General features: G+C 44.3%; 1 protein-coding gene across 7 annotated transcripts in view; it reads right to left on the bottom strand.

Moving 5' to 3' along the window:
- The window catches only part of khdrbs2 (KH domain containing, RNA binding, signal transduction associated 2), a 784,395-nt gene that overhangs the window by 470,309 nt on the left and 293,642 nt on the right, over positions 1–20,444 (bottom strand). For all 7 annotated transcript variants that reach the window (XR_007933519.1, XR_007933520.1, XM_051919152.1 and 4 more), the window contains exon 5: positions 1,939–2,066. Coding sequence is in view for 5 of the 7 variants with exons in the window: in XM_051919152.1 (XP_051775112.1) it covers positions 1,939–2,066 (128 nt within the window). In the remaining 2 variants the exon portion in view is untranslated. The remainder of the gene's footprint in view (positions 1–1,938; positions 2,067–20,444) is intronic.

Genomic DNA, 20,444 nt, shown 5'->3' with positions numbered 1-20,444 from the left:
AAAGGAGGCTCAGCTAAGTATTGATGTCATATCTCTATTGGGGGGCCCACATTTATGCACCTGTGTAATTTTGTTATGATGCATATTACATATTTTCTGTTAATCCAATAAACTTAAAGTCACTGCTGAAATCCTACTGTGTCCATAAGGCATGTCAGATATTTAAAGTTGCTACTTTGAAAGCTCAGCCAATGAGAAACAAAAATCCAAAGAATTAAGAGGGGTTCCCAAACTTTTTCATATGACTGTATGTAAAATCCAATGTCTGTCTGTCTGCTTTTCACAAGAGAACTACTTCACGGATTTAGATCGTTTTTTTACTATAATTTGCTTGAACATTCCGGTTGATTTTACATTTAAGTATCAGAGTTCGCTTGCAGGAGCGATTTCTTCGTGCTAATCTCATACAGAGTCTGCGGGCCGAGGGGAGGGAGAAGCGTGACATCAGAAGTGGGGAGCCAGATGGTGCCATCCTCACTCACGTGCCAGTCTTCGTTCGAGTCAGCTCTGTATGTCTGCCCACTTTTCACGAGAGAACTACTCCACGGATTTAGATCGGGTTTTTTCGTAGAATTTGCTTGAACATTCCGGTTGATTTTGTGACTTCTCTCATCATGCTAAGTATCATAGTTCGCTTACAGTACTGATTTATTTGTGCGAATCCGAGAGAGAGGCTGCGGGCCGAGGGGAGGGGGATGTGGGCGGGGCCCTCCTCACTCACGCGCCATTCGAGTCACTCTACCTCGCGCCGCGTGTTGGAGCGGACCTCGCCTCCGCTTAGCTAGAGATACTTGTTTGTTCAGCAGATATTATCATCTAGAGATTGTTAATGAGTAACGTTTGACGTTTTTGAGAGAGAGCACAGCTACGTGTGTTTTAGAAGGTAGCTGCTCATTGGCAGAGATATCACGATACGAAAGCTATCAATTCTTCTCAATACAAATTACATTTTTAAAAATTTTTTTCATTGATTTTTAAATTTTGTCCTGTTACACTACTAGGTGGGCGGAGCCACGGGGGACTACTAGTAATTTATAAATCTGAAAGTAACGTCTTGGTAGATCATCTTCAGTTAAGTACGAGAGAGTGGGTCAGATATAAGCAGTGCGTTTTCTGTCACCACACACAGTGCCTTCTGAAAGTCGGCAGACTCTTTCCTTCATTATGAGGTGGGCAGAGCCACGGGGGCACAGCTACTTTTCAATAAATAAATAAACGAATGGGGCGGTGTTACGGTGCATGTGTAACCTGATTGGTCGTTGTCATTAGACAGTTAACAGAACCTTAAGTTGCTCAAGTGAGTAGTTTTGACGAACACCAAGAGATAGTTTCTGATTTTGACGGATTATTTCTGACATGGCAAAACAAACCGGAGTATGAAGGTTTTTCAAAAAGCCTCGTTTAGATGAAGAGGAACATCTGGGCACAAATGAGACACACAATATGCAACAGCGTTTGGCAAACATTTCAATGGTGTCTTCGTCTGAGGATACTGGGCTTTAGCTACCCCAAAGGACAAGTATGCTGTGACAGAACCACCAAAGGATTTGTCAGCCATTGACGAACCAGTCAGTCATCTGCAATCATTTCCACCAACTACGATAACGGGAAAGGCCCGATGTTTCTCTGCAAAATGGTGCGAACAATTCAAATGGAACGAACTCAGCACAGCGAAAGATGCCGTGTTCTGCAAAGGACCGTTTGACTGCCTTGATAAATTTTGCATGGTCCTAATAATTCAGTTATGTGAATGTCCCACAGTAGGAATAAACTATTTGTTTTTTGGAAAAGTGCCCTAATATATCCTACGAAAAAGCAGAACACCCATTTTAACACAGGCCCACCCTGAAATCTATTCCAGGCCTTAACCCCCGGAGACACGGAGGCAAAAACACAAACTCCATGAAGACTCCAAGCAGAGATAAGAGGGTGGCTTACCTTGCTGCGGCTGTCGGAGGAAGTCGAATTCCACGTCCGCGGGAGCCTCTTCCTCTATTTGTGTCATCTGACCCATTCAAAAATGACAGCTCCCTCAGCTGCTCCTGGCGAATCTGATCATTATAATCCTAAAAATGGAGATAGAGAAAAACAGTAGCCTGTTAAGTATGTGATCCAGAGGTAGAGGTGTCCTTCTTGATTCTGCATTACGGTTTTCCGTGACCAGCAGGCCCTTCACCTTAACGATTCAATCTTCATTTTATGTAGCGCAACGTGTAAGCTCATTTCACATAATCAGAATTAGGATTTTGAAACGCAATAACAACCATTTAACTTTTTGTATTGTGATCAAATGTTTAATTGTTGAATCAAATAGCTTGTTCTCTTCAAACTTGTTGTAATGAATCCATAAAAATCCAAAATTAACAATCAAAATCATTAATAAAACAGCCCCCCCACTGCCAGAAAACAGCCCTGGAAAAGAAATCCATAAAGGATATAAAGCCATCGATGCCTGTGCAGACCGGGAAGAGAGTCAAGGCAGACACATGCAAGGCCTAAAGCAGAAAAGACACGCAAGAAGATAAAGAAATTAGAAATAAATAATAGCTGACCATCGGCTAACCACAGCAGACAGCCACTCCTCGGAGGCAGATGACCCATTCATCCACACCACTGAAAGTTCAATTATATCTCATGTCAAGAAAGAGGAGCTCCAGAAATGTACCGAGACAGAATCAGGACATTTCCAGAAAAAGGCCCAGAGCAGCTTAGCCGTGATCACACCCAGAAAAAATAAGCTCTGCTGGATAAAAGTGATGATAAGGACAGAGAGGCCCAGGAGAAAGGCTGTAAGAGGCATGAAGGAAAAATTAGAAAGAATTAAAGATAAGCGTTCATAGATAGAGGACCAGAAACAAAAACTGAGGTACAATCCCTAAACGTTGTGACACACGACTTTCAATCATGAGACCCGTCATTCTCAGTCAGGATACGCACAAATAAATGAAACAAAAGCTAACATTTACATGGCCGACACCTTTATACAAAGCAACTTACAACATCTGAGGTACAATTGGTTACGTTTCTTTTCTTTTTCCAGTTGGAGCACAAGGGGGTGAAGTGACTTGCTCAGGGTCACACGGTATCAGTGGTGAGATCTGAAACCATAACCTCAGGGTTTGAAGTCCAAAGCCTTAACCGGTGCGCCATACAGCCATCGCAAGTGCTCTCCCCTCGACTCTCTCATATACTCAGATATCCATTCATTCATCCATCATCCAACCTGCTATATCCTAACTACAGGGTCACGGGGGTCTGCTGGAGCCAATCCCAGCCAACACAGGGCGCAAGGCAGGAACCAATCCTGGGCAGGGTGCCAACCCACCGCAGTATACTCACATATGGGGACGGATATTTGAGGAGTAAACCACAAGACAAGGATTAGATTTTTATATTACTAAGGGGGCTTCACACCCTGCTCGCGTCACTCGCCCACCCGGATATACAATTTAAAGAGATTGTTATTTTCATGGGAATTGTTACATATGCATTATTTTCATGTTTACTTTAAAATGTTTGTAAAAACAATATCTGGAATTAACGTTTCTTCAAGATCGCATGGAATTTTGATTCCGTGTTTTGACTTACATCGTGACCACGCAACATATATTTACTCGTGAATGAATATCGTTTCTTTCTCTCTAATAAATTACCCGACTTTTTCGAATGTTTGTCCCTGCTCTTTCTTCTTCGCTTAGTCGTTGACGTGTCATCTTGAATGTATAAAATTATTGTCCTGATAACATTTATAAGAGCTGAGAGCGCAGGAAGTGTTGTCTGACAAAAGCATTCACACGACTGAGAGGTCAGATGACCCCGCGGTCTTGTTTGAAAATAGTTGTAAGCAGGGCGTGACTTGAAAGAATCTCATGTTAGGGTCTCCATCTCACGGGACTTTATACCGCACCAACATTTTTGGAATCTTTTAATTCTCCAAGTTAAAATCCGAACAATATATTTGATCTCTTTTTGCTGTTCCGTTATTTCACTGAGTAATAATTTCCATTTATTTGCGCTAATGCGATCTTCCCTATCCTTTTTTTGAGACTTTGGAATTTTCATACTTCCATTATCTCTAACTTGCTGTGCAGGTGTACCGCGCCAACATTTTTGAATTCTTTCAGACGTTCTACTTTCTCATCTACTCTTTTTTCCTTTATTTCCGGCCCGGGTGTGGTTAAATGTCTGTCTTGTGGGACGTATAACGCTGCTGGAATTGTGAGGGGATGGGGGGCTGAACACACGCTAAGGAGATGCGGTCGGATCAGCTGCTGTCTTGTTGCTGGCGAGCTGTGTGTTCTGCTTATCGCGCTGCGCGTCCTTCATTTCAAAGTCTGTACAGCAGCTGTCCTTTTGTCTTGTGGGACGTCAAAGTGTCTTCCGAGAAGATCATGGCTCGTCTCCCTCCCAAGATTTATTTTTATAATAAAGAGATGTACACTAAAGAACCATCAACAACAAATCAAATCAAATTAATAATACAGTGCATCCAGAAAGTATTCGCAGCGCATCACTTTTTCCACATTTTGTTATGTTGTAGCCTTATTCCAAAATGGATTAAATTCATTTTTTTCCTCAGAATTCTACACACAACACCCCATAATGACAACGTGAAAAAAGTTTACTTGAGGTTTTTGCAAATTTATTAAAAATAAAAAAATTGAGAAAGCACATGTACATAAGTATTCACAGCCTTTGCCATGAAGCTCAAAATTGAGCTCCGGTGCATCCTGTTTCCCCTGATCATCCTTGAGATGTTTCTGCAGCTTCATTGGAGTCCACCTGTGGTCAATTCAGTTGACTGGACATGATTTGGAAAGGCACACACCTGTCTATAGAAGGTCCCACAGTTGACAGTTTATGTCAGAGCACAAACCAAGCATGAAGTCAAAGGAATTGTCTGTAGACCTCCGAGACAGGATTGTCTCGAGGCACAAATCTGGGGAAGGTTACAGAAAAATCTCTGCTGCTTTGAAGGTCCCAATGAGCACAGTGGCCTCCATCATCCGTAAGTGGAAGAAGTTCGAAACCACCAGGACTCTTCCTAAAGATGGCCGGCCATCTAAACTGAGCGATCGGAGGAGAAGGGCCTTAGTCAGGGAGGTGACCAAGAACCCGATGGTCACTCTGTCAGAGCTCCAGAGGTCCTCTGTAGAGAGAGGAGAACCTTCCAAAAGGACAACCATCTCTGCAGCAATCCACCAATCAGGCCTGTATGGTAGAGTGGCCAGACGGAAGCCACTCCTTAGTAAAAGGCACATGGCAGCCCGCCTGGAGTTTGACAAAAGGCACCTGAAGGACTCTCAGACCATGAGAAAGAAAATTCTCTGGTCTGATGAGGGAAAGATTGAACTCTTTGGTGTGAATGCCAGGCGTCACGTTTGGAGGAAACCAGGCACCGCTCATCACCAGGCCAATACCATCCCTACAGTGAAGCATGGTGGTGGCAGCATCATGATGTGGGGAACTGGGAGACTAGTCAGGATAAAGGGAAAGATGACTGCAGCAATGTACAGAGACATCCTGGATGAAAACCTGCTCCAGAGCTCTCTTGACCTCAGACTGGGGCGACGGTTCATCTTTCAGCAGGACAACGACCCTAAGCACACAGCCAGGATATCAAAGGAGTGGCTTCAGGACAACTCTGTGAATGTCCTTGAGTGGCCCAGCCAGAGCCCAGACTTGAATCTGATTGAACATCTTTGGAGAGATCTTAAAATGGCTGTGCACCGACGCTTCCCATCCAACCTGATGGAGCTTGAGTGGTGCTGCAAAGAGGAATGGGCCAAACTGGCCAAGGATAGGTGTGCCAAGCTTGTGGCATCATATTCAAAAAGACTCGAGGCTGTAATTGCTGCCAAAGGTGCATCGACAAAGTATTGAGCAAAGGCTGTGAATACTTATGGACATGGGATTTGTCAGTTTTTTTATTTTTAATAAATTTGCAAAAATCTCAAGTAAACTTTTTTCATGTTGTCATTATGGGATGTTGTGTGTAGAAATCTGAGTAAAAAAATGAATTTAATCCATTTTGGAATAAGGCTGTAACATAACAAAATGTGGAAAAAGTGATGTGCTGTGAATACTTTCTGGATGCACTGTATATTGAACAATTATTATAAACAGTAAAGTTAAATAAATCGGACTCTGCAGATGCATGAATAAAAAAGTACCACCAAGTTAGCGGAAAAAGCTCAAAAGTTGACAGAAATCTACTTTTGTACCTCATACTTGTATGCAAAATTTGGTTGATCTAAGTGAAGGTGTACTCAGGTTATCGTGTTTACACACAAACACACACAGAGAGACAGACGTAATTCCAAAAATGGTATTTTCAGACTCAGGGAGGTCTAAGACATCGAGATTCATCAAGATCTCGAAATGGAATTTTTGAAGGATTTCAATCCTTTCCCTATACTTTGTATATGAGAAAGTCAGGGAGGTCTAAAATGTCGATATTCATCAAAATCTCCACATCGAATCTTTGAATGATTACAGTACGTTCCCTACACTCCGTATACAAGAAAGTAAAAAAAATTAAACCTGAAAATCTGAAGTCAGCGGTGAGAGTTTCTGTGGACGGACAGACAGACAGACATGTGCCTCACCTAACCAGTCCAATCAATTAGGGTGGACAGAGGTGGACTCCAAGCAAGGTGTAGAAACATCTCGACATTGATAAATAGAATGGGATGCACTGGAGCTAAAGTTCAAGTGTCACAGCCCAGGGTCGGAATACTTCTGTCAACGTGAGGTTTGAGTTTTATTTTTTAATTTACTATATCAAAAAACACCAATATATGTGTGTCCAGGCCCTCAGAGCAGTCTGATTGGTCAGTTTTGCTTTGGTGGGATTGGTCAGGTTGGCTTTGTTAACAGAATGAAAGAGGAAATGTGAGTGTGAGACACACGAGGAGGAGTGAAGGTGTAGGAGGCATCTCAAGAAACATCTCAATATTGATGAATAAAATGGGATGCACCAGAGCTAAAGTTTAAGTGTCATAATGGAGGGTCAATCATTATCCAACCCGCTATATCCTAATACAGGGTCACGGGGGGTCTGCTGGAGCCAATCCCAGCCAACACAGGGCACAAGGCAGGAAACAAAACCCCGGGCAAGGCGCCAGCCCACCACAGACAAGAAATCCCACTGTAATAAAAAAGAAAAACACACAAATAAACCGTCACCCCATGAATTGACAGCACTGTTGCTAAAGCACGGGGGTCCTCATCTCCACACTGAACACCTCGGGTCAGGATGAAGCAGGCCAAGCACATCACTTCACAGTTGTGTGCCATCTCTTGTACTGAACAGCTGGATGCAGCCGGCTGGCACTGGCCAGTCATGCTGTGGTGGTCATTGAAATATCATTTGCCATCTGCCAAGTTAGCTGAAGGGAGCACACCTGCTGTCTTCGCTCTCACTCTACTCCTCCTGTTTGTTTTTATTTCGTTTAACAGGGGCTTCAGGAAGTATTGAGACCCCTTCACATTCTGCACTCTTTATTGTGCTGTTAATTTAATCCTAAATGGATACATTTGCTGCTCCGTACTTGTAATATTTTTATACTGTATTGAGGATTTGATCTGTTCTGTGTATTGTGTTGTATTGTATTGACCCCCCTGACACTCACTGCACACCCACCCTACCTGGAAAGGGGTCTCTCTTTGAACTGCCTTTCCAAGGTTTTATTCCATTTTTTTGGGAGATTTTCCTTGTCGTCTTAGAGAGTCGAGGCTGGGGGGTGTCAAGTGGTAGGGCCTGTTAAAGCCCATTGCAGCACTCCGTGTGTGATTTTGGGCTACACAAATTGTATTGTATTTGCCATTTGTGCCCAACAAGCCACACTCAACAACCCATAATGCAAAACTGAGAACGTGTTTTCTGTTCAGTTTCGCAAATTTATTAAAAATCCAAACATGAAATCGCTCATTCGGTCAACTCAGGGTGTTGCTTCCAGCTTCCTGAACATCGCAGGCCAGTCAGACTTCATTGGTAGAAATGATGATGCGTCACTTTCCGATTCCTAAGCGTCACGTACCACACACATTTGGCGCAGTCGGACTGACGTGAGTCACAAACAGCCCCGGTTTGGCATGTTACAGATTTCGAAAAGTTACGTTCCACCAGAAAGTTTTAACGTGCATCACCGGTGAAGTGATGGAAGGAATTATTAAAGGTTAACTTCCATCCAGTTTTCAACCCGCTGAATCCGAATACAGGGTCACGGGGGTCTGCTGGAGCCAATCCCAGACAACACAGGGCGCAAGGCAGGAACCAATCCCGGGCAGGGTGCCAACCCACTGTAGTAAAGGATAACTTTGGTGTTTTCAAGTCCACAAATAAGGTACTGTGAATATGCATTTGCTATGTGAAATTGTGTTCTGAAGTTTATAATAATAATTATAATAATAATAATGGGGCGGTACGATGGTGCAGTGGGTAGTGTTGCTGCCTCGCAGTTAGGACACCTGGGTTCACTTCCCGGGTCCTCCCTGCGTGGAGTTTGCATGTTCTCCCCGTGTCTGTGTGGGTTTCCTCCCACAGTCCAAAGACATGCAGGTAAGGTGCATTGGAGATCCTAAATTGTCCCTAGTGTGTGCCCTGCGGTGGGCTGGCGCCCTGCCCTGGGGTTTGTTTCCTGCCTTGCGTCCTGTGTTGGCTGGGATTGGGTCCAGCAGACCCCCGTGACCCTGTAGTTAGGATATGGCAGGTTGGATAATGGATGGATGTATGGATAATAATAATTCTTTACACTTATCTTTTCTCACTACTCAAAGTGCTGGACATAGTGAATGGGGGCCACTTCGACCACCGCTAATGTGCCGCACCCACCCGGGTGATGTGACGGCGACCATTTTGTGTCAGTACACTCAGCACACGTGAGCTGTTAGGTGGTGGCAGAGATACCCAAGTAGAGACGGAGGATGATGAGAGAGGCAGACTGACCAGGCCGTGGTGAGCAACTTGGCCAGGACATCGGGCGCCCAGTGATCTTTAACAACCACAGAGAAACATAATAATAATAACCAGGGGGCTTCGCTCGCCCACCCCCGGGTTTAGTTAACCGGATATACAATTGTAAGAGATGGTTATTTTCATGGGAATTGTTACAAATGCATTATTTTCACTTTTACTTTAAAATCTTATTAAAAACAGTATCTGGAATTAACGATTCTTCAAGATCATATTGAATTTTGATTCGGTGTGTGGACTTACATCGTGACTACGCAGCGTATAACTGCCCGTGAGTGAATATCGTTTCTTTCTCTCTAATAAATAAAACGACTTTTTCGAATCTTTGTTCCTGCTCTGTCTTCTTCGCTTTGTCGTTGACGTGTCATCTTGAACATATAAAATTATTGTCCTGATAAAATTTATAAGAGCTGAGAGCGCAGGAAGTGTGTATCCGACAAAAGCATTCACACGACTGAGAGGTCAGATGACCCCGCGGCCTTGTTTGAAAAATAGTTGTAAGCAGGGCATGACTTGAAAGAATCCATCCTGTGCCCTAAAGCTGTTACTCTTCCTCCCTCTGCAGACCTGATGATTGACAGCTGTAACACCAGTGACATCACTTCCGGGGTGTACACCCACTTGGACCCGCCTCTTCCTGCTGGAAGGACTCAAAGCAGGAAGATCTGCTATCTTAATAATAATCCATCCATTATCCAACCCGCTATGTCCTAACTACAGGGTCACGGGGGTCTGCTGGAGACAATCCCAGCCAACACAGGGCGCAAGGCAGGTAAGAAACCCCAGGCAGGGCGCCAGCCCACCACAGGACACACACACACACCAAGCACACACTAGGGCCAATTTAGAATCGCCAATGCACCTAACCTGCATGTCTTTGGACTGTGGGAGGAAACCCACACAGACACGGGGATAACGTGCAAACTCCACGCAGGGAGGACCCGGGAAGCGAACCGGGTCCCCTAACTGCATGGCAGTAGCGCTACCACTGTGCCACCGTGCTGCCCCACTTGAAAGAATCTCATGTTAAAAGTCTTCGTCTCACGGGACTTCATACCACACCAACGTTTTTGGAATCTTTTAATTCTCGCTGGCAGCATGAATTAGCCGATCTACAAGTCATAGACTTAATACTTAAATCCGAACAATATATTCGATCTCTTTACGCTGTTCCGTTAATTCACTGAATAATATTTTCCATTTGTTTGCGCTAATGCGATCTTTACTATCCTTTCTTTGAGACTTTCGAATTTTCGTGCTTCCGTTATCTCTAACCTGCTCTGCATGTGTAACTCGCCAGCATTTTTTAATTCTTTACGACGTTCTACTTTGTCATCTACTCTGTCCGTGCATAGACTTGTTTCGTGGGACGTAGAAGTGTCGTCTCTTTTATAATAGAGAGATAATAATAATTTATTTTATTTATAGGCGCCTTTCAAGGCACACAAGGACACCTTACAGAGCACATTAATAACAACAGTCACAACGTAAAATGAATAAAATACTACACCACACTAAAAACCAGAATAAATACAATAATACAAGTGAATTGAAATTAATCAGCTAAAATTATCAGACAGAATAAGCCATCTTCAGAAGATGTGTTTTAAGATGAGATTTAAAGGTAGCGAGAGAGTCGAAGTTATGAATGTCTTGTGTCAGAGAGTCCCAGAGGCGAGGAGTCGCACGACTGAAAGCTCTAAACCCCAGTGCGGTCAAGGGAGCAGGAGGGATAATAAGATTGATAGAGGAAGAAGATCTAAGGATATGAGAAGGAATGGAGTTGTGAAGAAGATCAGAAAGATAAGGAGGTGCCCGATTATGGAGGGTCTTGTAAGTAATAAGCAGAATCTTAAAATCAATGCGATATTTAACAGGGAGTCAGTGAAGCTGATGAAGGACTGGAGAAATGTGTTCAATGGAAGGAGTTCTGGTAATGACAGGAGTAACAGCAGCATTCTGAACCAAGTGAAGTTTGGAAAGGAGTTTGTGAGGAAGACCAGAAAGGACAGAATTACAATAATCATTAGGAGAGCATGAACAAGAAAAGCAGTGCTGGGAGCTGAAAGAGATGGGCGAAAACAGCTGATATTACGTACAGTCATATGAAAAAGTGTGGGACCCCCTCTCAGCCTACATAATAATTGACTCTCCTTTCACCAATAAAGATAACAGTGGTCTGTCTTTCATTTCCTAGGAACATCTGAGTATTGCGGTGTTTTCCGAACAAAGATTTTGAGTGACGCAGTTTTTAGTTGTATGAAATGAAATCAAATGTGAAAAACTGGCTGTGCACAAATGTGGGTCCCCTTGTCATTGTGCTGATTTGAATGCCTGTCACTGCTCAATGCTGATTACTTGGTGTGATGAGCTCATTAAGCCTTGAACTTCATAGACAGGTGTGTCCCATCATGAGATATAAAGGTATTTAAGGTGCTCAATTACAAGTTGTGCTTCCTTCCCTTTGACTCTCCTCTGAAGAGTGACAGCATGGGATCCTCAAAGCAACTCTCCAAAGATCTGAAAACAAAGATTGTTGAGTCTCCTGGTTTAGGGGAAGGCTACAAAAAGCCATCTGAGAGGTTTAAACTGTCAGTTTCTGTAACTGTAAGGAATGGAATCAGGGAATGGAAGGCCACAGGCACAGTTGCTGTTAAACCCAGCAGGTCTGGCAGGCCAAGAAAAATACAGGAGCGACATATGAGCAGGATTGTGAGAATGGTGACAGACAACCCACAGATCACCTCCAAAGACCTGCAAGAACATCTTGCTGCAGATGGTGTATCTGTACATCGTTCTACAATTCAGTGCAATTTGCACAAAGAACATCTGTATGGCAGGGTGATGAGAAAGAAGCCCTTTCTGTACTCACGCCACAAACAGAGTCGCTTGTTGTATGCCAATGCTCATTTAGACAAGCCAGATTCATTTTGGAACAAAGTGCTTTGGACTGATGAGACACAAATTGAGTTATTTGGTCAGAAGAAAAAGCACTTTGCATGGCAGAAGAAGAAGACCGCATTCCAAGAAAAACACCTGCTACCTACTGTCACATTTGGTGGAGGTTCCATCATGCTGTGGGGCTGTGGGGCTAGTTCAGGGACTGGGGCCCTTGTTAAAGTTGAGGGTCAGATGAATTCAAGCCAATATCAACAAATTCTTCAGGATAATGTTCAAGCATCAGTCACAAAGTTGAAGTTACGCAGGGGTTGGATATTCCAACAAGACAATGAGCCAAAACACAGTTGGAAATCTACAAAGGCATTCATGCAGAGGGAGAAGTACAATGTTCTGGAATGGCCGTCACAGTCCCCTGACTTGAATGTCATCGGAAATCTATGGGATGATTTGAAGCAGGCTGTCCATCAAATTGAACTGAACTGGAGAGATTTTGTATGGAAGAATGGTCAACAATACCTCCATCCAGAATCAGACACTCATCAGAGGCTATAGGAGGACAGCGTCTAGAGGACAAAAGGAGGCTCAGCTAAGTATTGATGTCATATCTCTGTTGGGGGGCCCACATTTATGCACCTGTCTAATTTTGTTATGATGCATATTGCATATTTTCTGTTAATCCAATAAACTTAATGTCACTGCTGAAATCCTACTGTCTCCATAAGGCATGTCAGATATTAAAAGGAAGTTGCTACTTTGAACACTCAGCCAATGAGAAACAAAAATCCAAAAAATTAAGAGGGGTTCCCAAACTTTTTCATATGACTGTACATGGAAATATGCCGACCAAGTGACATTATTAATATGTGCCTCGAATTTTAAGGTACTATCAAGAATAACATGTAAGCTCTTAACCTGGGAGGAAGAAGAGATTAGAGAATTAGTTGCATTGCGTCTTTGTGGACCTGGAGAAAGCATATGACGGGGTGCCTCGAGAGGAGTTGTGGTATTGTATGAGGAAGTCAGGAGTGGCAGAGAAGTACATAAGAGTTGTACAGGATAAGTACGAGGGAAGTGTGACAGTAGTGGGGTCTGCGGTAGGAGTGACGGAGGTGGGATTCCATCAGGGATCGGCTCTGAGCCCTTTCTTATTTGCAATGGTGACGGACAGGTTGACAGACGAGATTAGACAGGAGTCCCCGTGGACTATGATGTTTGTTGATGACATTGTGATCTGTAGCGAGAGTAGGGAGCAGGTTGAGGAGACCCTGGAGAGGTGAAGATCTGCTCTAGAGAGGAGAGGAATGAAGGTCAGTAAGACCACCAAGACAGAATACATGTGTGTGAATGAGAGGGAGGTCAGTGGAATGGTGAGGGTGCAGGGAGTAGAGTTGGCGAAGGTGGTTGAGTTTAAATACTTTGGATCAACAGTACTGAGTAATGGGGAGTGTGGAAGAGAGGTGAAGAAGAGAGTGCAGGCAGGGTGGAGTGGGTGGAGAAGAGTGTCAGGAGTGATTTGTGACAGACGGGTATCAGCAAGAGTGAAAGGGAAGGTCTACAGGACGGTAGTGAGACCAGCTATGTTATATGGGTTAGAGACGGTGGCACAGGAGACAGAGCTGGAGGTGGCAGAGTTAAAGATGCTAAGATTTGCATTGGGTGTGACGAGGATGGAGAGGATTAGAAATGAGGACATTAGAGGGTCAGCTCAAGTTGGGAGACAAAGTCAGAGAGGCGAGATTACATTGGTGTGGACATGTGCTGAGGAGAGATGCTGGGTATATTGGGAGAAGGGTGCTAAGGATAGAGCTGCCAGTTAAGAGGACAAGAGTAAGGCCTAATAGAAGGGTTATGGATGTGGTGAGAGAGGACATGCAGGTGGTGGGGGTGACAGAACAAGATGATGAGGACAGGAACCTCTGTGGTGACCCCTAACAGGAGCAGCTGAAAGAAGAAGAAGCAGCAGCAGATAGCCATGATTTAACTTCCTACAGACAGTCAGCAAGAGAAGAAGGTGGAAGAATGGAATCAGGCTTGGTGGGCACACAGAACTGGGTGTCGTCAGCATAACAGTGAAAATGAAGCGTAAGAAAGATAAGAAATTTGACTAATGTGAGGAGACCATTGTTGAGGACCTAAGCGGCTGGACCAGGCCAAGTGGATGCCCACTTAACATCTGGGTGGACTGCGTGTCTGCCTGGGGGGGTTGCCAGCTGGGGTCATGTGGCAATGCGCGGTACCAGTGCATGCTCCCCAACCTGGCCTGACCTGTTCTCATGGCACCGCTCCCTCCATCAGTGTGCTCTCGTCGGCTAATCACTCCTTCACGTTGACTCGTTTGTAACGCTGACCTCACTTTAATATTTTTTATTTTTTACTAACCCGGTCGGTACCCGTGAATCCTAAACAAGCCACCATAGCCGTCTCATTCGTTCTCTTGCCCCCCGCCCTCCATTACTCATATGAAGTGTATCTGAGCTCATCAGAGAAGTAAATCTTTGCGGTTGCTCTGTTAATAAAGAGCCGGGATTTTCATTTATGGGAGCTCATAATATTTTGAATGAAACCAAATGTAATGGAATCCTAAGAACATAAAGCTGCCTCATTTACGTGAAATATCGCTTCAGGTTTTTTTTTGCTTTCTCTGGCTAGGAGCTTAAAAGGTCGCGACTTGACAGAATGTACGCTCTGAAATAAAAGCGGGCACGTCCACATATAAAAACCGGTAACGTCCCCGCCGTTCTCCTTGACAAAAACTCACACGCAGTGTTTAAATGAATGTGACACTTTTCATAACTATTACATGAGAACGGCAGGAGACGGAACATCCTGCTGAATATTTCATTTTATTACAGTTCTTAACCTTCCATCGCAGGCGGCTCGCACTTTAAACAGACTCACCCATGAAAAGAATGAGGGGCAGGGGATGTGGTAGCCACCAAACATGGGGCCAGTGCCTTAAAGATTCTGCCACATCTCACAAAAGTAAGGAAGCCATCAGCTGTAGCGTGAGCATTTCAGAACTCGGTCATTATAGGGGGCACTCGACAAAGCGGGGGATTTTCTTTCTTTTTAAAATTTGTGTGACTGGCCACCTGTGACGCGTGTGCACATACGGGACAGTGTAAGGGCTCTGCTGATTGTAATTCCCCTGCCACTCCAGGGCTTGGCGCTGTGCACTAAAGCCTTTACTCTTCCTCCCTCTGTCTTCTTCGCTTTGTCGTTGACGTGTCATCTTGAACATATAAAATTATTGTCCTGATAAAATTTATAAGAGCTGAGAGCACAGGAAGTGTGTATCCGACAAAAGCATTCACACGACTGAGAGGTCAGATGACCCCGCGGCCTTGTTTGAAAAATAGTTGTAAGCAGGGCATGACTTGAGAGAATCCATCCTGTGCCCTAAAGCCTTTACTCTTCCTCCCTCTGCAGACCTGATGATTGACAGCTGTAACACCAGTGACATCACTTCCAGGGTGTACACCCACTTGGACCCGCCTCTTCCTGCTGGAAGGACTCAAAGCAGGAAGATCTGCTATCTTAATAATAATCCATCCATTATCCAACCCGCTATATCCTAACTACAGGGTCACGGGGGTCTGCTGGAGACAATCCCAGCCAACACAGGGCACAAGGCAGGAAACAAACCACAGGCAGGGCGCACACACACACACACACACACACACACACACACACACACTAGGGACAATTTAGGATCACCAATGCACCTAACCTGCATGTCTTTGGACTGTGGGAGGAAGCTCACGCAGACACGGGGAGAACATGCAAACTCCACGCAGGGAGACTTTGTGCCAGGAGATTTAACAACCCCCAGGGCCGGAAATAAAAGACAAAGAGTAGGACAGCTGCTGTTGCAGGCTTTTAAATGTTCGAAGCGCCACACGAGATGGAGACCACATGGCACGGCAGCAGCTGATCGAGCAAAGAGGAGGTAAAAATAAACTATTTGTTTCCCATTGTGTCACCGTTTAAGAGGGGGTTTCAGAGGAGCGACCTAATCTTCTTGGGGTGCATTCAGCCCCCCTCTATACAACGCGAGCGGCAAAGATGTGAAGTGGCTGACGCGTAGTGCAGGCCGGGGGGGTTGGTGAGCAAAGCGAGCAGGAGGGCGAACCCCCCCTAATAATAAAATAAAAATATTAAAAGTACAGAGCAGAATCTAACAGTAGATGACATCCCATAATACCTGCAGGACTATCTCAATCAACCCTCACAGGAAAGCTAAATTACCTAGCTGGCAAGCATCAGCTCAAGAAATGATTCTGGGGAGGCAAACGTGAAAGGTATTTGTGTGCCCCCATCGGCTATTTGAATCAGAGGCCATTCTGTAGCACGGCCCCCTGTTGGTGTAAGAACCCCTCCCTACCTCTTTCTCACACCGTCATCATGAAGCAGCATCTCTCACATCATTTCCATGAAAAGGACAACACAATGAAGAGCACAGCTGGGCAGCCATATTGAGACAGGCAGAAAACGGACTAAAAACGAGGACCTGACTAGAGACATTTGGAGTAACTAACAAGTGAAATTACACATCAGCATTTATCAGGTTGTATGGTTGCCAATATTCACGTTGACTTTGCTTATTGTTATCATTTTGTGACTATTCTCAATAATACATTATTTAAGGTGTAACTTAACTCCTGCTTGTCTTTTATTCTATGTAATTGCCTGAAGTTATAGATGTAGAAGGGAAGGTGGGGACAATTTGTAAAGTACAACACCTTAGAAACACGGGTAGGTCTACGGGATTTGAGGCATTCTGACAAAGGCTACACATTAAGGAATACAAAAGGAGAAAGTCGAGTGATAAGAGAGCTCTACCGAGACCAAACAGTCATGCGGCGCACAGCACACCCTTTTTATAGGCAAAATAGACGCTTAAAGCAATTAACACTCAGCGCTAGCATTCAACGTTATTACCAACAATGAAGACGGCCGTATAGAGCAGGGGTGTCCAACTCCAGTCCTGGTGGGCCGCAGTGGCTGCAGGTTTTCATTCTAACCATCTCCTTAATTAGTTTTAATTGACGTGACTCAGACCCCTGAGTTCAGGGGTGTCCAGCTCTGGTCCTGGTGGGCCACAGTGGCTGCAGGTTTTCATTCTAACCATCTCCTTAATTAGTTTTAATTGACGTGACTCAGACCCCTGAGTTCAGGGGTGTCCAGCTCTGGTTTTGGTGGGCCGCAGTGACTGCAGGTTTTCATTCTAACCATCTCCTTGATTAGTTTTAATTGACGTGACTCAGACCCCTGAGTTTAGGGGTGTCCAGCTCTGGTCCTGGTGGGCCGCAGTGGCTGCAGGTTTTCATTCTAACCATCTCCTTAATTAGTTTTAATTGACGTGACTCAGACCCCTGAGTTCAGGGGTGTCCAGCTCTGGTTCTGGTGGGCCGCAGTGGCTGCAGGTTTTCATTCTAACCATCTCCTTAATTAGTTTTAATTGACGTGACTCAGACCCCTGAGTTCATGGGTGTCCAGCTCTGGTCCTGGTGGGCCGCAGTGGCTGCAGGTTTTCATTCTAACCATCTCCTTAATTAGTTTTAATTGACGTGACTCAGACCCCTGAGTTCAGGGGTGTCCAGCTCTGGTTCTGGTGGGCCGCAGTGGCTGCAGGTTTTCATTCTAACCATCTCCTTAATTAGTTTTAATTGACGTGACTCAGACCCCTGAGTTCAGGGGTGTCCAGCTCTGGTTCTGGTGGGCCGCAGTGGCTGCAGGTTTTCATTCTAACCATCTCCTTAATTAGTTTTAATTGACGTGACTCAGACCCCTGAGTTCAGGGGTGTCCAACTCCAGTCCTGGTGGGCCGCAGTGGCTGCAGGTTTTCATTCTAACCATCTCCTTAATTAGTTTTAATTGACGTGACTCAGACCCCTGAGTTCAGGGGTGTCCAGCTCTGGTTCTGGTAGGCCGCAGTGACTACAGGTTTTCATTCTAACCATCTCCTTAATTAGTGAGCCATTTTTGCTGCTGATTGACTTGTTTAGCCTTACTTTTAATTGACATGACTCAGACCCCTTAGTTGTTTGCAGCCAAACAATAATGAGACACAAAACAAGCTGCCACACGACCAGCTAACCTGAAAATAAAGAAAGGTGAAGGTCTTGGTCACGTTGGTCTGCTCAGTTCACCAAAACATCTTAACGGTGGTCTTAGAAAAAACAGAAAATCAACAGTCTGCTGTGGCGGAATGAGAGCAGCAACAAGTCCTGATATTCAATAACGGCTTTCATTAACAGCAAGAACTGGCTTCTCGTTATCTCTTTTAGGACTGATGTCGACTTTTGTCAAAATTCAGAGGTACAGGACGGTAATCAGCTGTAAACTATGACAAAACTCACCCTTGCATTTCAGTTCGACTCTCTTTGCTAGAAGGAAAGTTCCATAGCTTTTTGATTTAACCTCGATACATGCTTGGGTAGCGAAGTGCAAAAACCTCTAAAATGGCATCGACATCTGGCGAGAGACCAAAGCGAATGTGCAAAGCAAAATACGCCATGGATGTTTTATGTAATTTCGTTGAATAGGACTCTTACTTGTCAGACTCCGAGTTTGATGCAAGTGATCGGGAGATGGATATCAAAAAACAAAAGTGAGGTACCGGCATCATCTGACTGGTCCTCAACTGATTGTGGTGCTGAACACTTTCGTGTAGCTGATGCACCTACAGCAGCATTCACCTGGGAGGACCACCACTTATGATGACAAGAGGTACAAACCATATTGCGTCACACAGAGACCACTACCGCTGGCCTCCGGGTGTGAGCCCAACATGTGCTAGCAACTGCCACAGCACATAGTAACAGACGTTCTATGTTCATTTATGTGTGAAACCATTGCTTTGTGTGCTTGACAGAAAACTTGAGTTTTTTGGAAAAATAATTTAGCCCTCAAAGAGTTAAGGAACTGGTTGGAGTGAAACTGGCTGGAGTTTGACGTTCCAGTTTAGCTGGTCATCTGTGGGCTCGTTTAACATCTCATTTCTGTTTGGCTGCCATTTAATGAAGAAACGAATCAATTCAGAGGACTGAATCCTTAAAAACAGGGCTATGAAAATGAAGAGAAAAGGAGTTAATTAGCAACGAAAACGGCTCGCCGATTAGAAAAAGGATTACGATGAAAACCTGTAGCCACTGTGGCCCAATAGGACCGTGATTGATGACCCCTGTCTTAGCTGTTTCCTTTAATTTGATGAGCAGCCAAACAATAATGAGACACAAAATGAGCCACCTCCCGACCAGTGAACCTGAAAATAAAGAAAGGTGAGGGTCTCGGTCACGTTGGGCTGCTCAGGTCACCAAAACATCTTGACGGTGGTCTTAGAAAAAAACAGAAAATCAACAGTCTGCTGTGGCGGAATGAGAGCAGCAACAAGTCCTGATATTCAATAACGGCTTTCATTAACAGCAAGAACTGGCTTCTCATTAAGGAACTGGTTGGAGTGAAATTGGCTGAAGTTTGATGTTCCAGTTTAGCTGGTCATCTGTTGGCTCGTTTCACATCTCATTTCTGTTTGGCTGCCATTTAATGAAGAAACGAATCAATTCAGAGGACTGAATCCTTAAAAACAGGGCTATGAAAATGAAGAGTAAAGGAGTTAATTAGCAATGAAAATGGCTTGCTGATTAGAAAAAGGGTTACGATGAAAACCTGTAGCCACTGCGGCCCACCAGGACCATGACTGAGGACCCCTGCCTAGTATAGAGTGCCCATGTGCATTAACTGTGACATAATTAGCTCAGGAACACTGAAATGCGCAATGCAACAACATTTACCGTGCACTTCATTGGAGTCGCTAACATTCCAACACTAAAAACAGCCTGCGTGGGACTTATGGATGGTTGAAAGTTGACGCAACATTAAGCCGATTTCCACCGCCAAGCTCTCGTGTTTTAAAGATCCCGACTTTTATGTAAGAAATGGCTTATGCGCATTTTCGAGCAAAAGCAAGTTAGTTACATAAGGCCCCCTGGAGATCGGTGTTGTCAAAACGAAAGCAGCGTCTGAAAGCGGGCGATTCGAGAGCACAAAGCAACAGAAACCAAAACAAGACGCCAAAACCAAAGTCGAAATTTGAAAGGAAAAGATCTAAAACCGGGAGATCAAACTACAGTAACTCGATTTAAAAATCACAAAGCGCTGAAGTGTCTTTTTGGTCCTCAAACCTGCGTAGAGAACTGCGTCAGTGGATGAATCGATGATTCAAGACTCTTTATTTGTCACATACACGGTTATACAAGTAGTGAAACGTGCCGTGATCTGTGCAATAAAGTTAACAAAGGGATTAAATTAGATTTAAAAAGGAATGTTTAAATTAAAAGAAATTTTAAAAAGAGAGTAAAAAAAGGGTAAAACTAAGGGTGATACAGAATATAAAAAGTATATATCCAAATAGACATTACAATTATAAACAAGATCTGCAATAAAGTAGAAAATCTGAGTACTGTGTCACTCACGTGTGATTAGGAGACAGCTAAAGGGCTTGAGTAAGAGTAATACTACATCACACCAGGGGGTGGCACAGTGTGCTGCTTGTCTCTCTCAG

This window comes from Erpetoichthys calabaricus, chromosome 15 (assembly GCF_900747795.2).
Source record: "Erpetoichthys calabaricus chromosome 15, fErpCal1.3, whole genome shotgun sequence".
In the NCBI taxonomy this organism is placed as follows: domain Eukaryota; kingdom Metazoa; phylum Chordata; class Cladistia; order Polypteriformes; family Polypteridae; genus Erpetoichthys; species Erpetoichthys calabaricus.
This window is presented reverse-complemented; position numbering and strand designations above follow the sequence as displayed.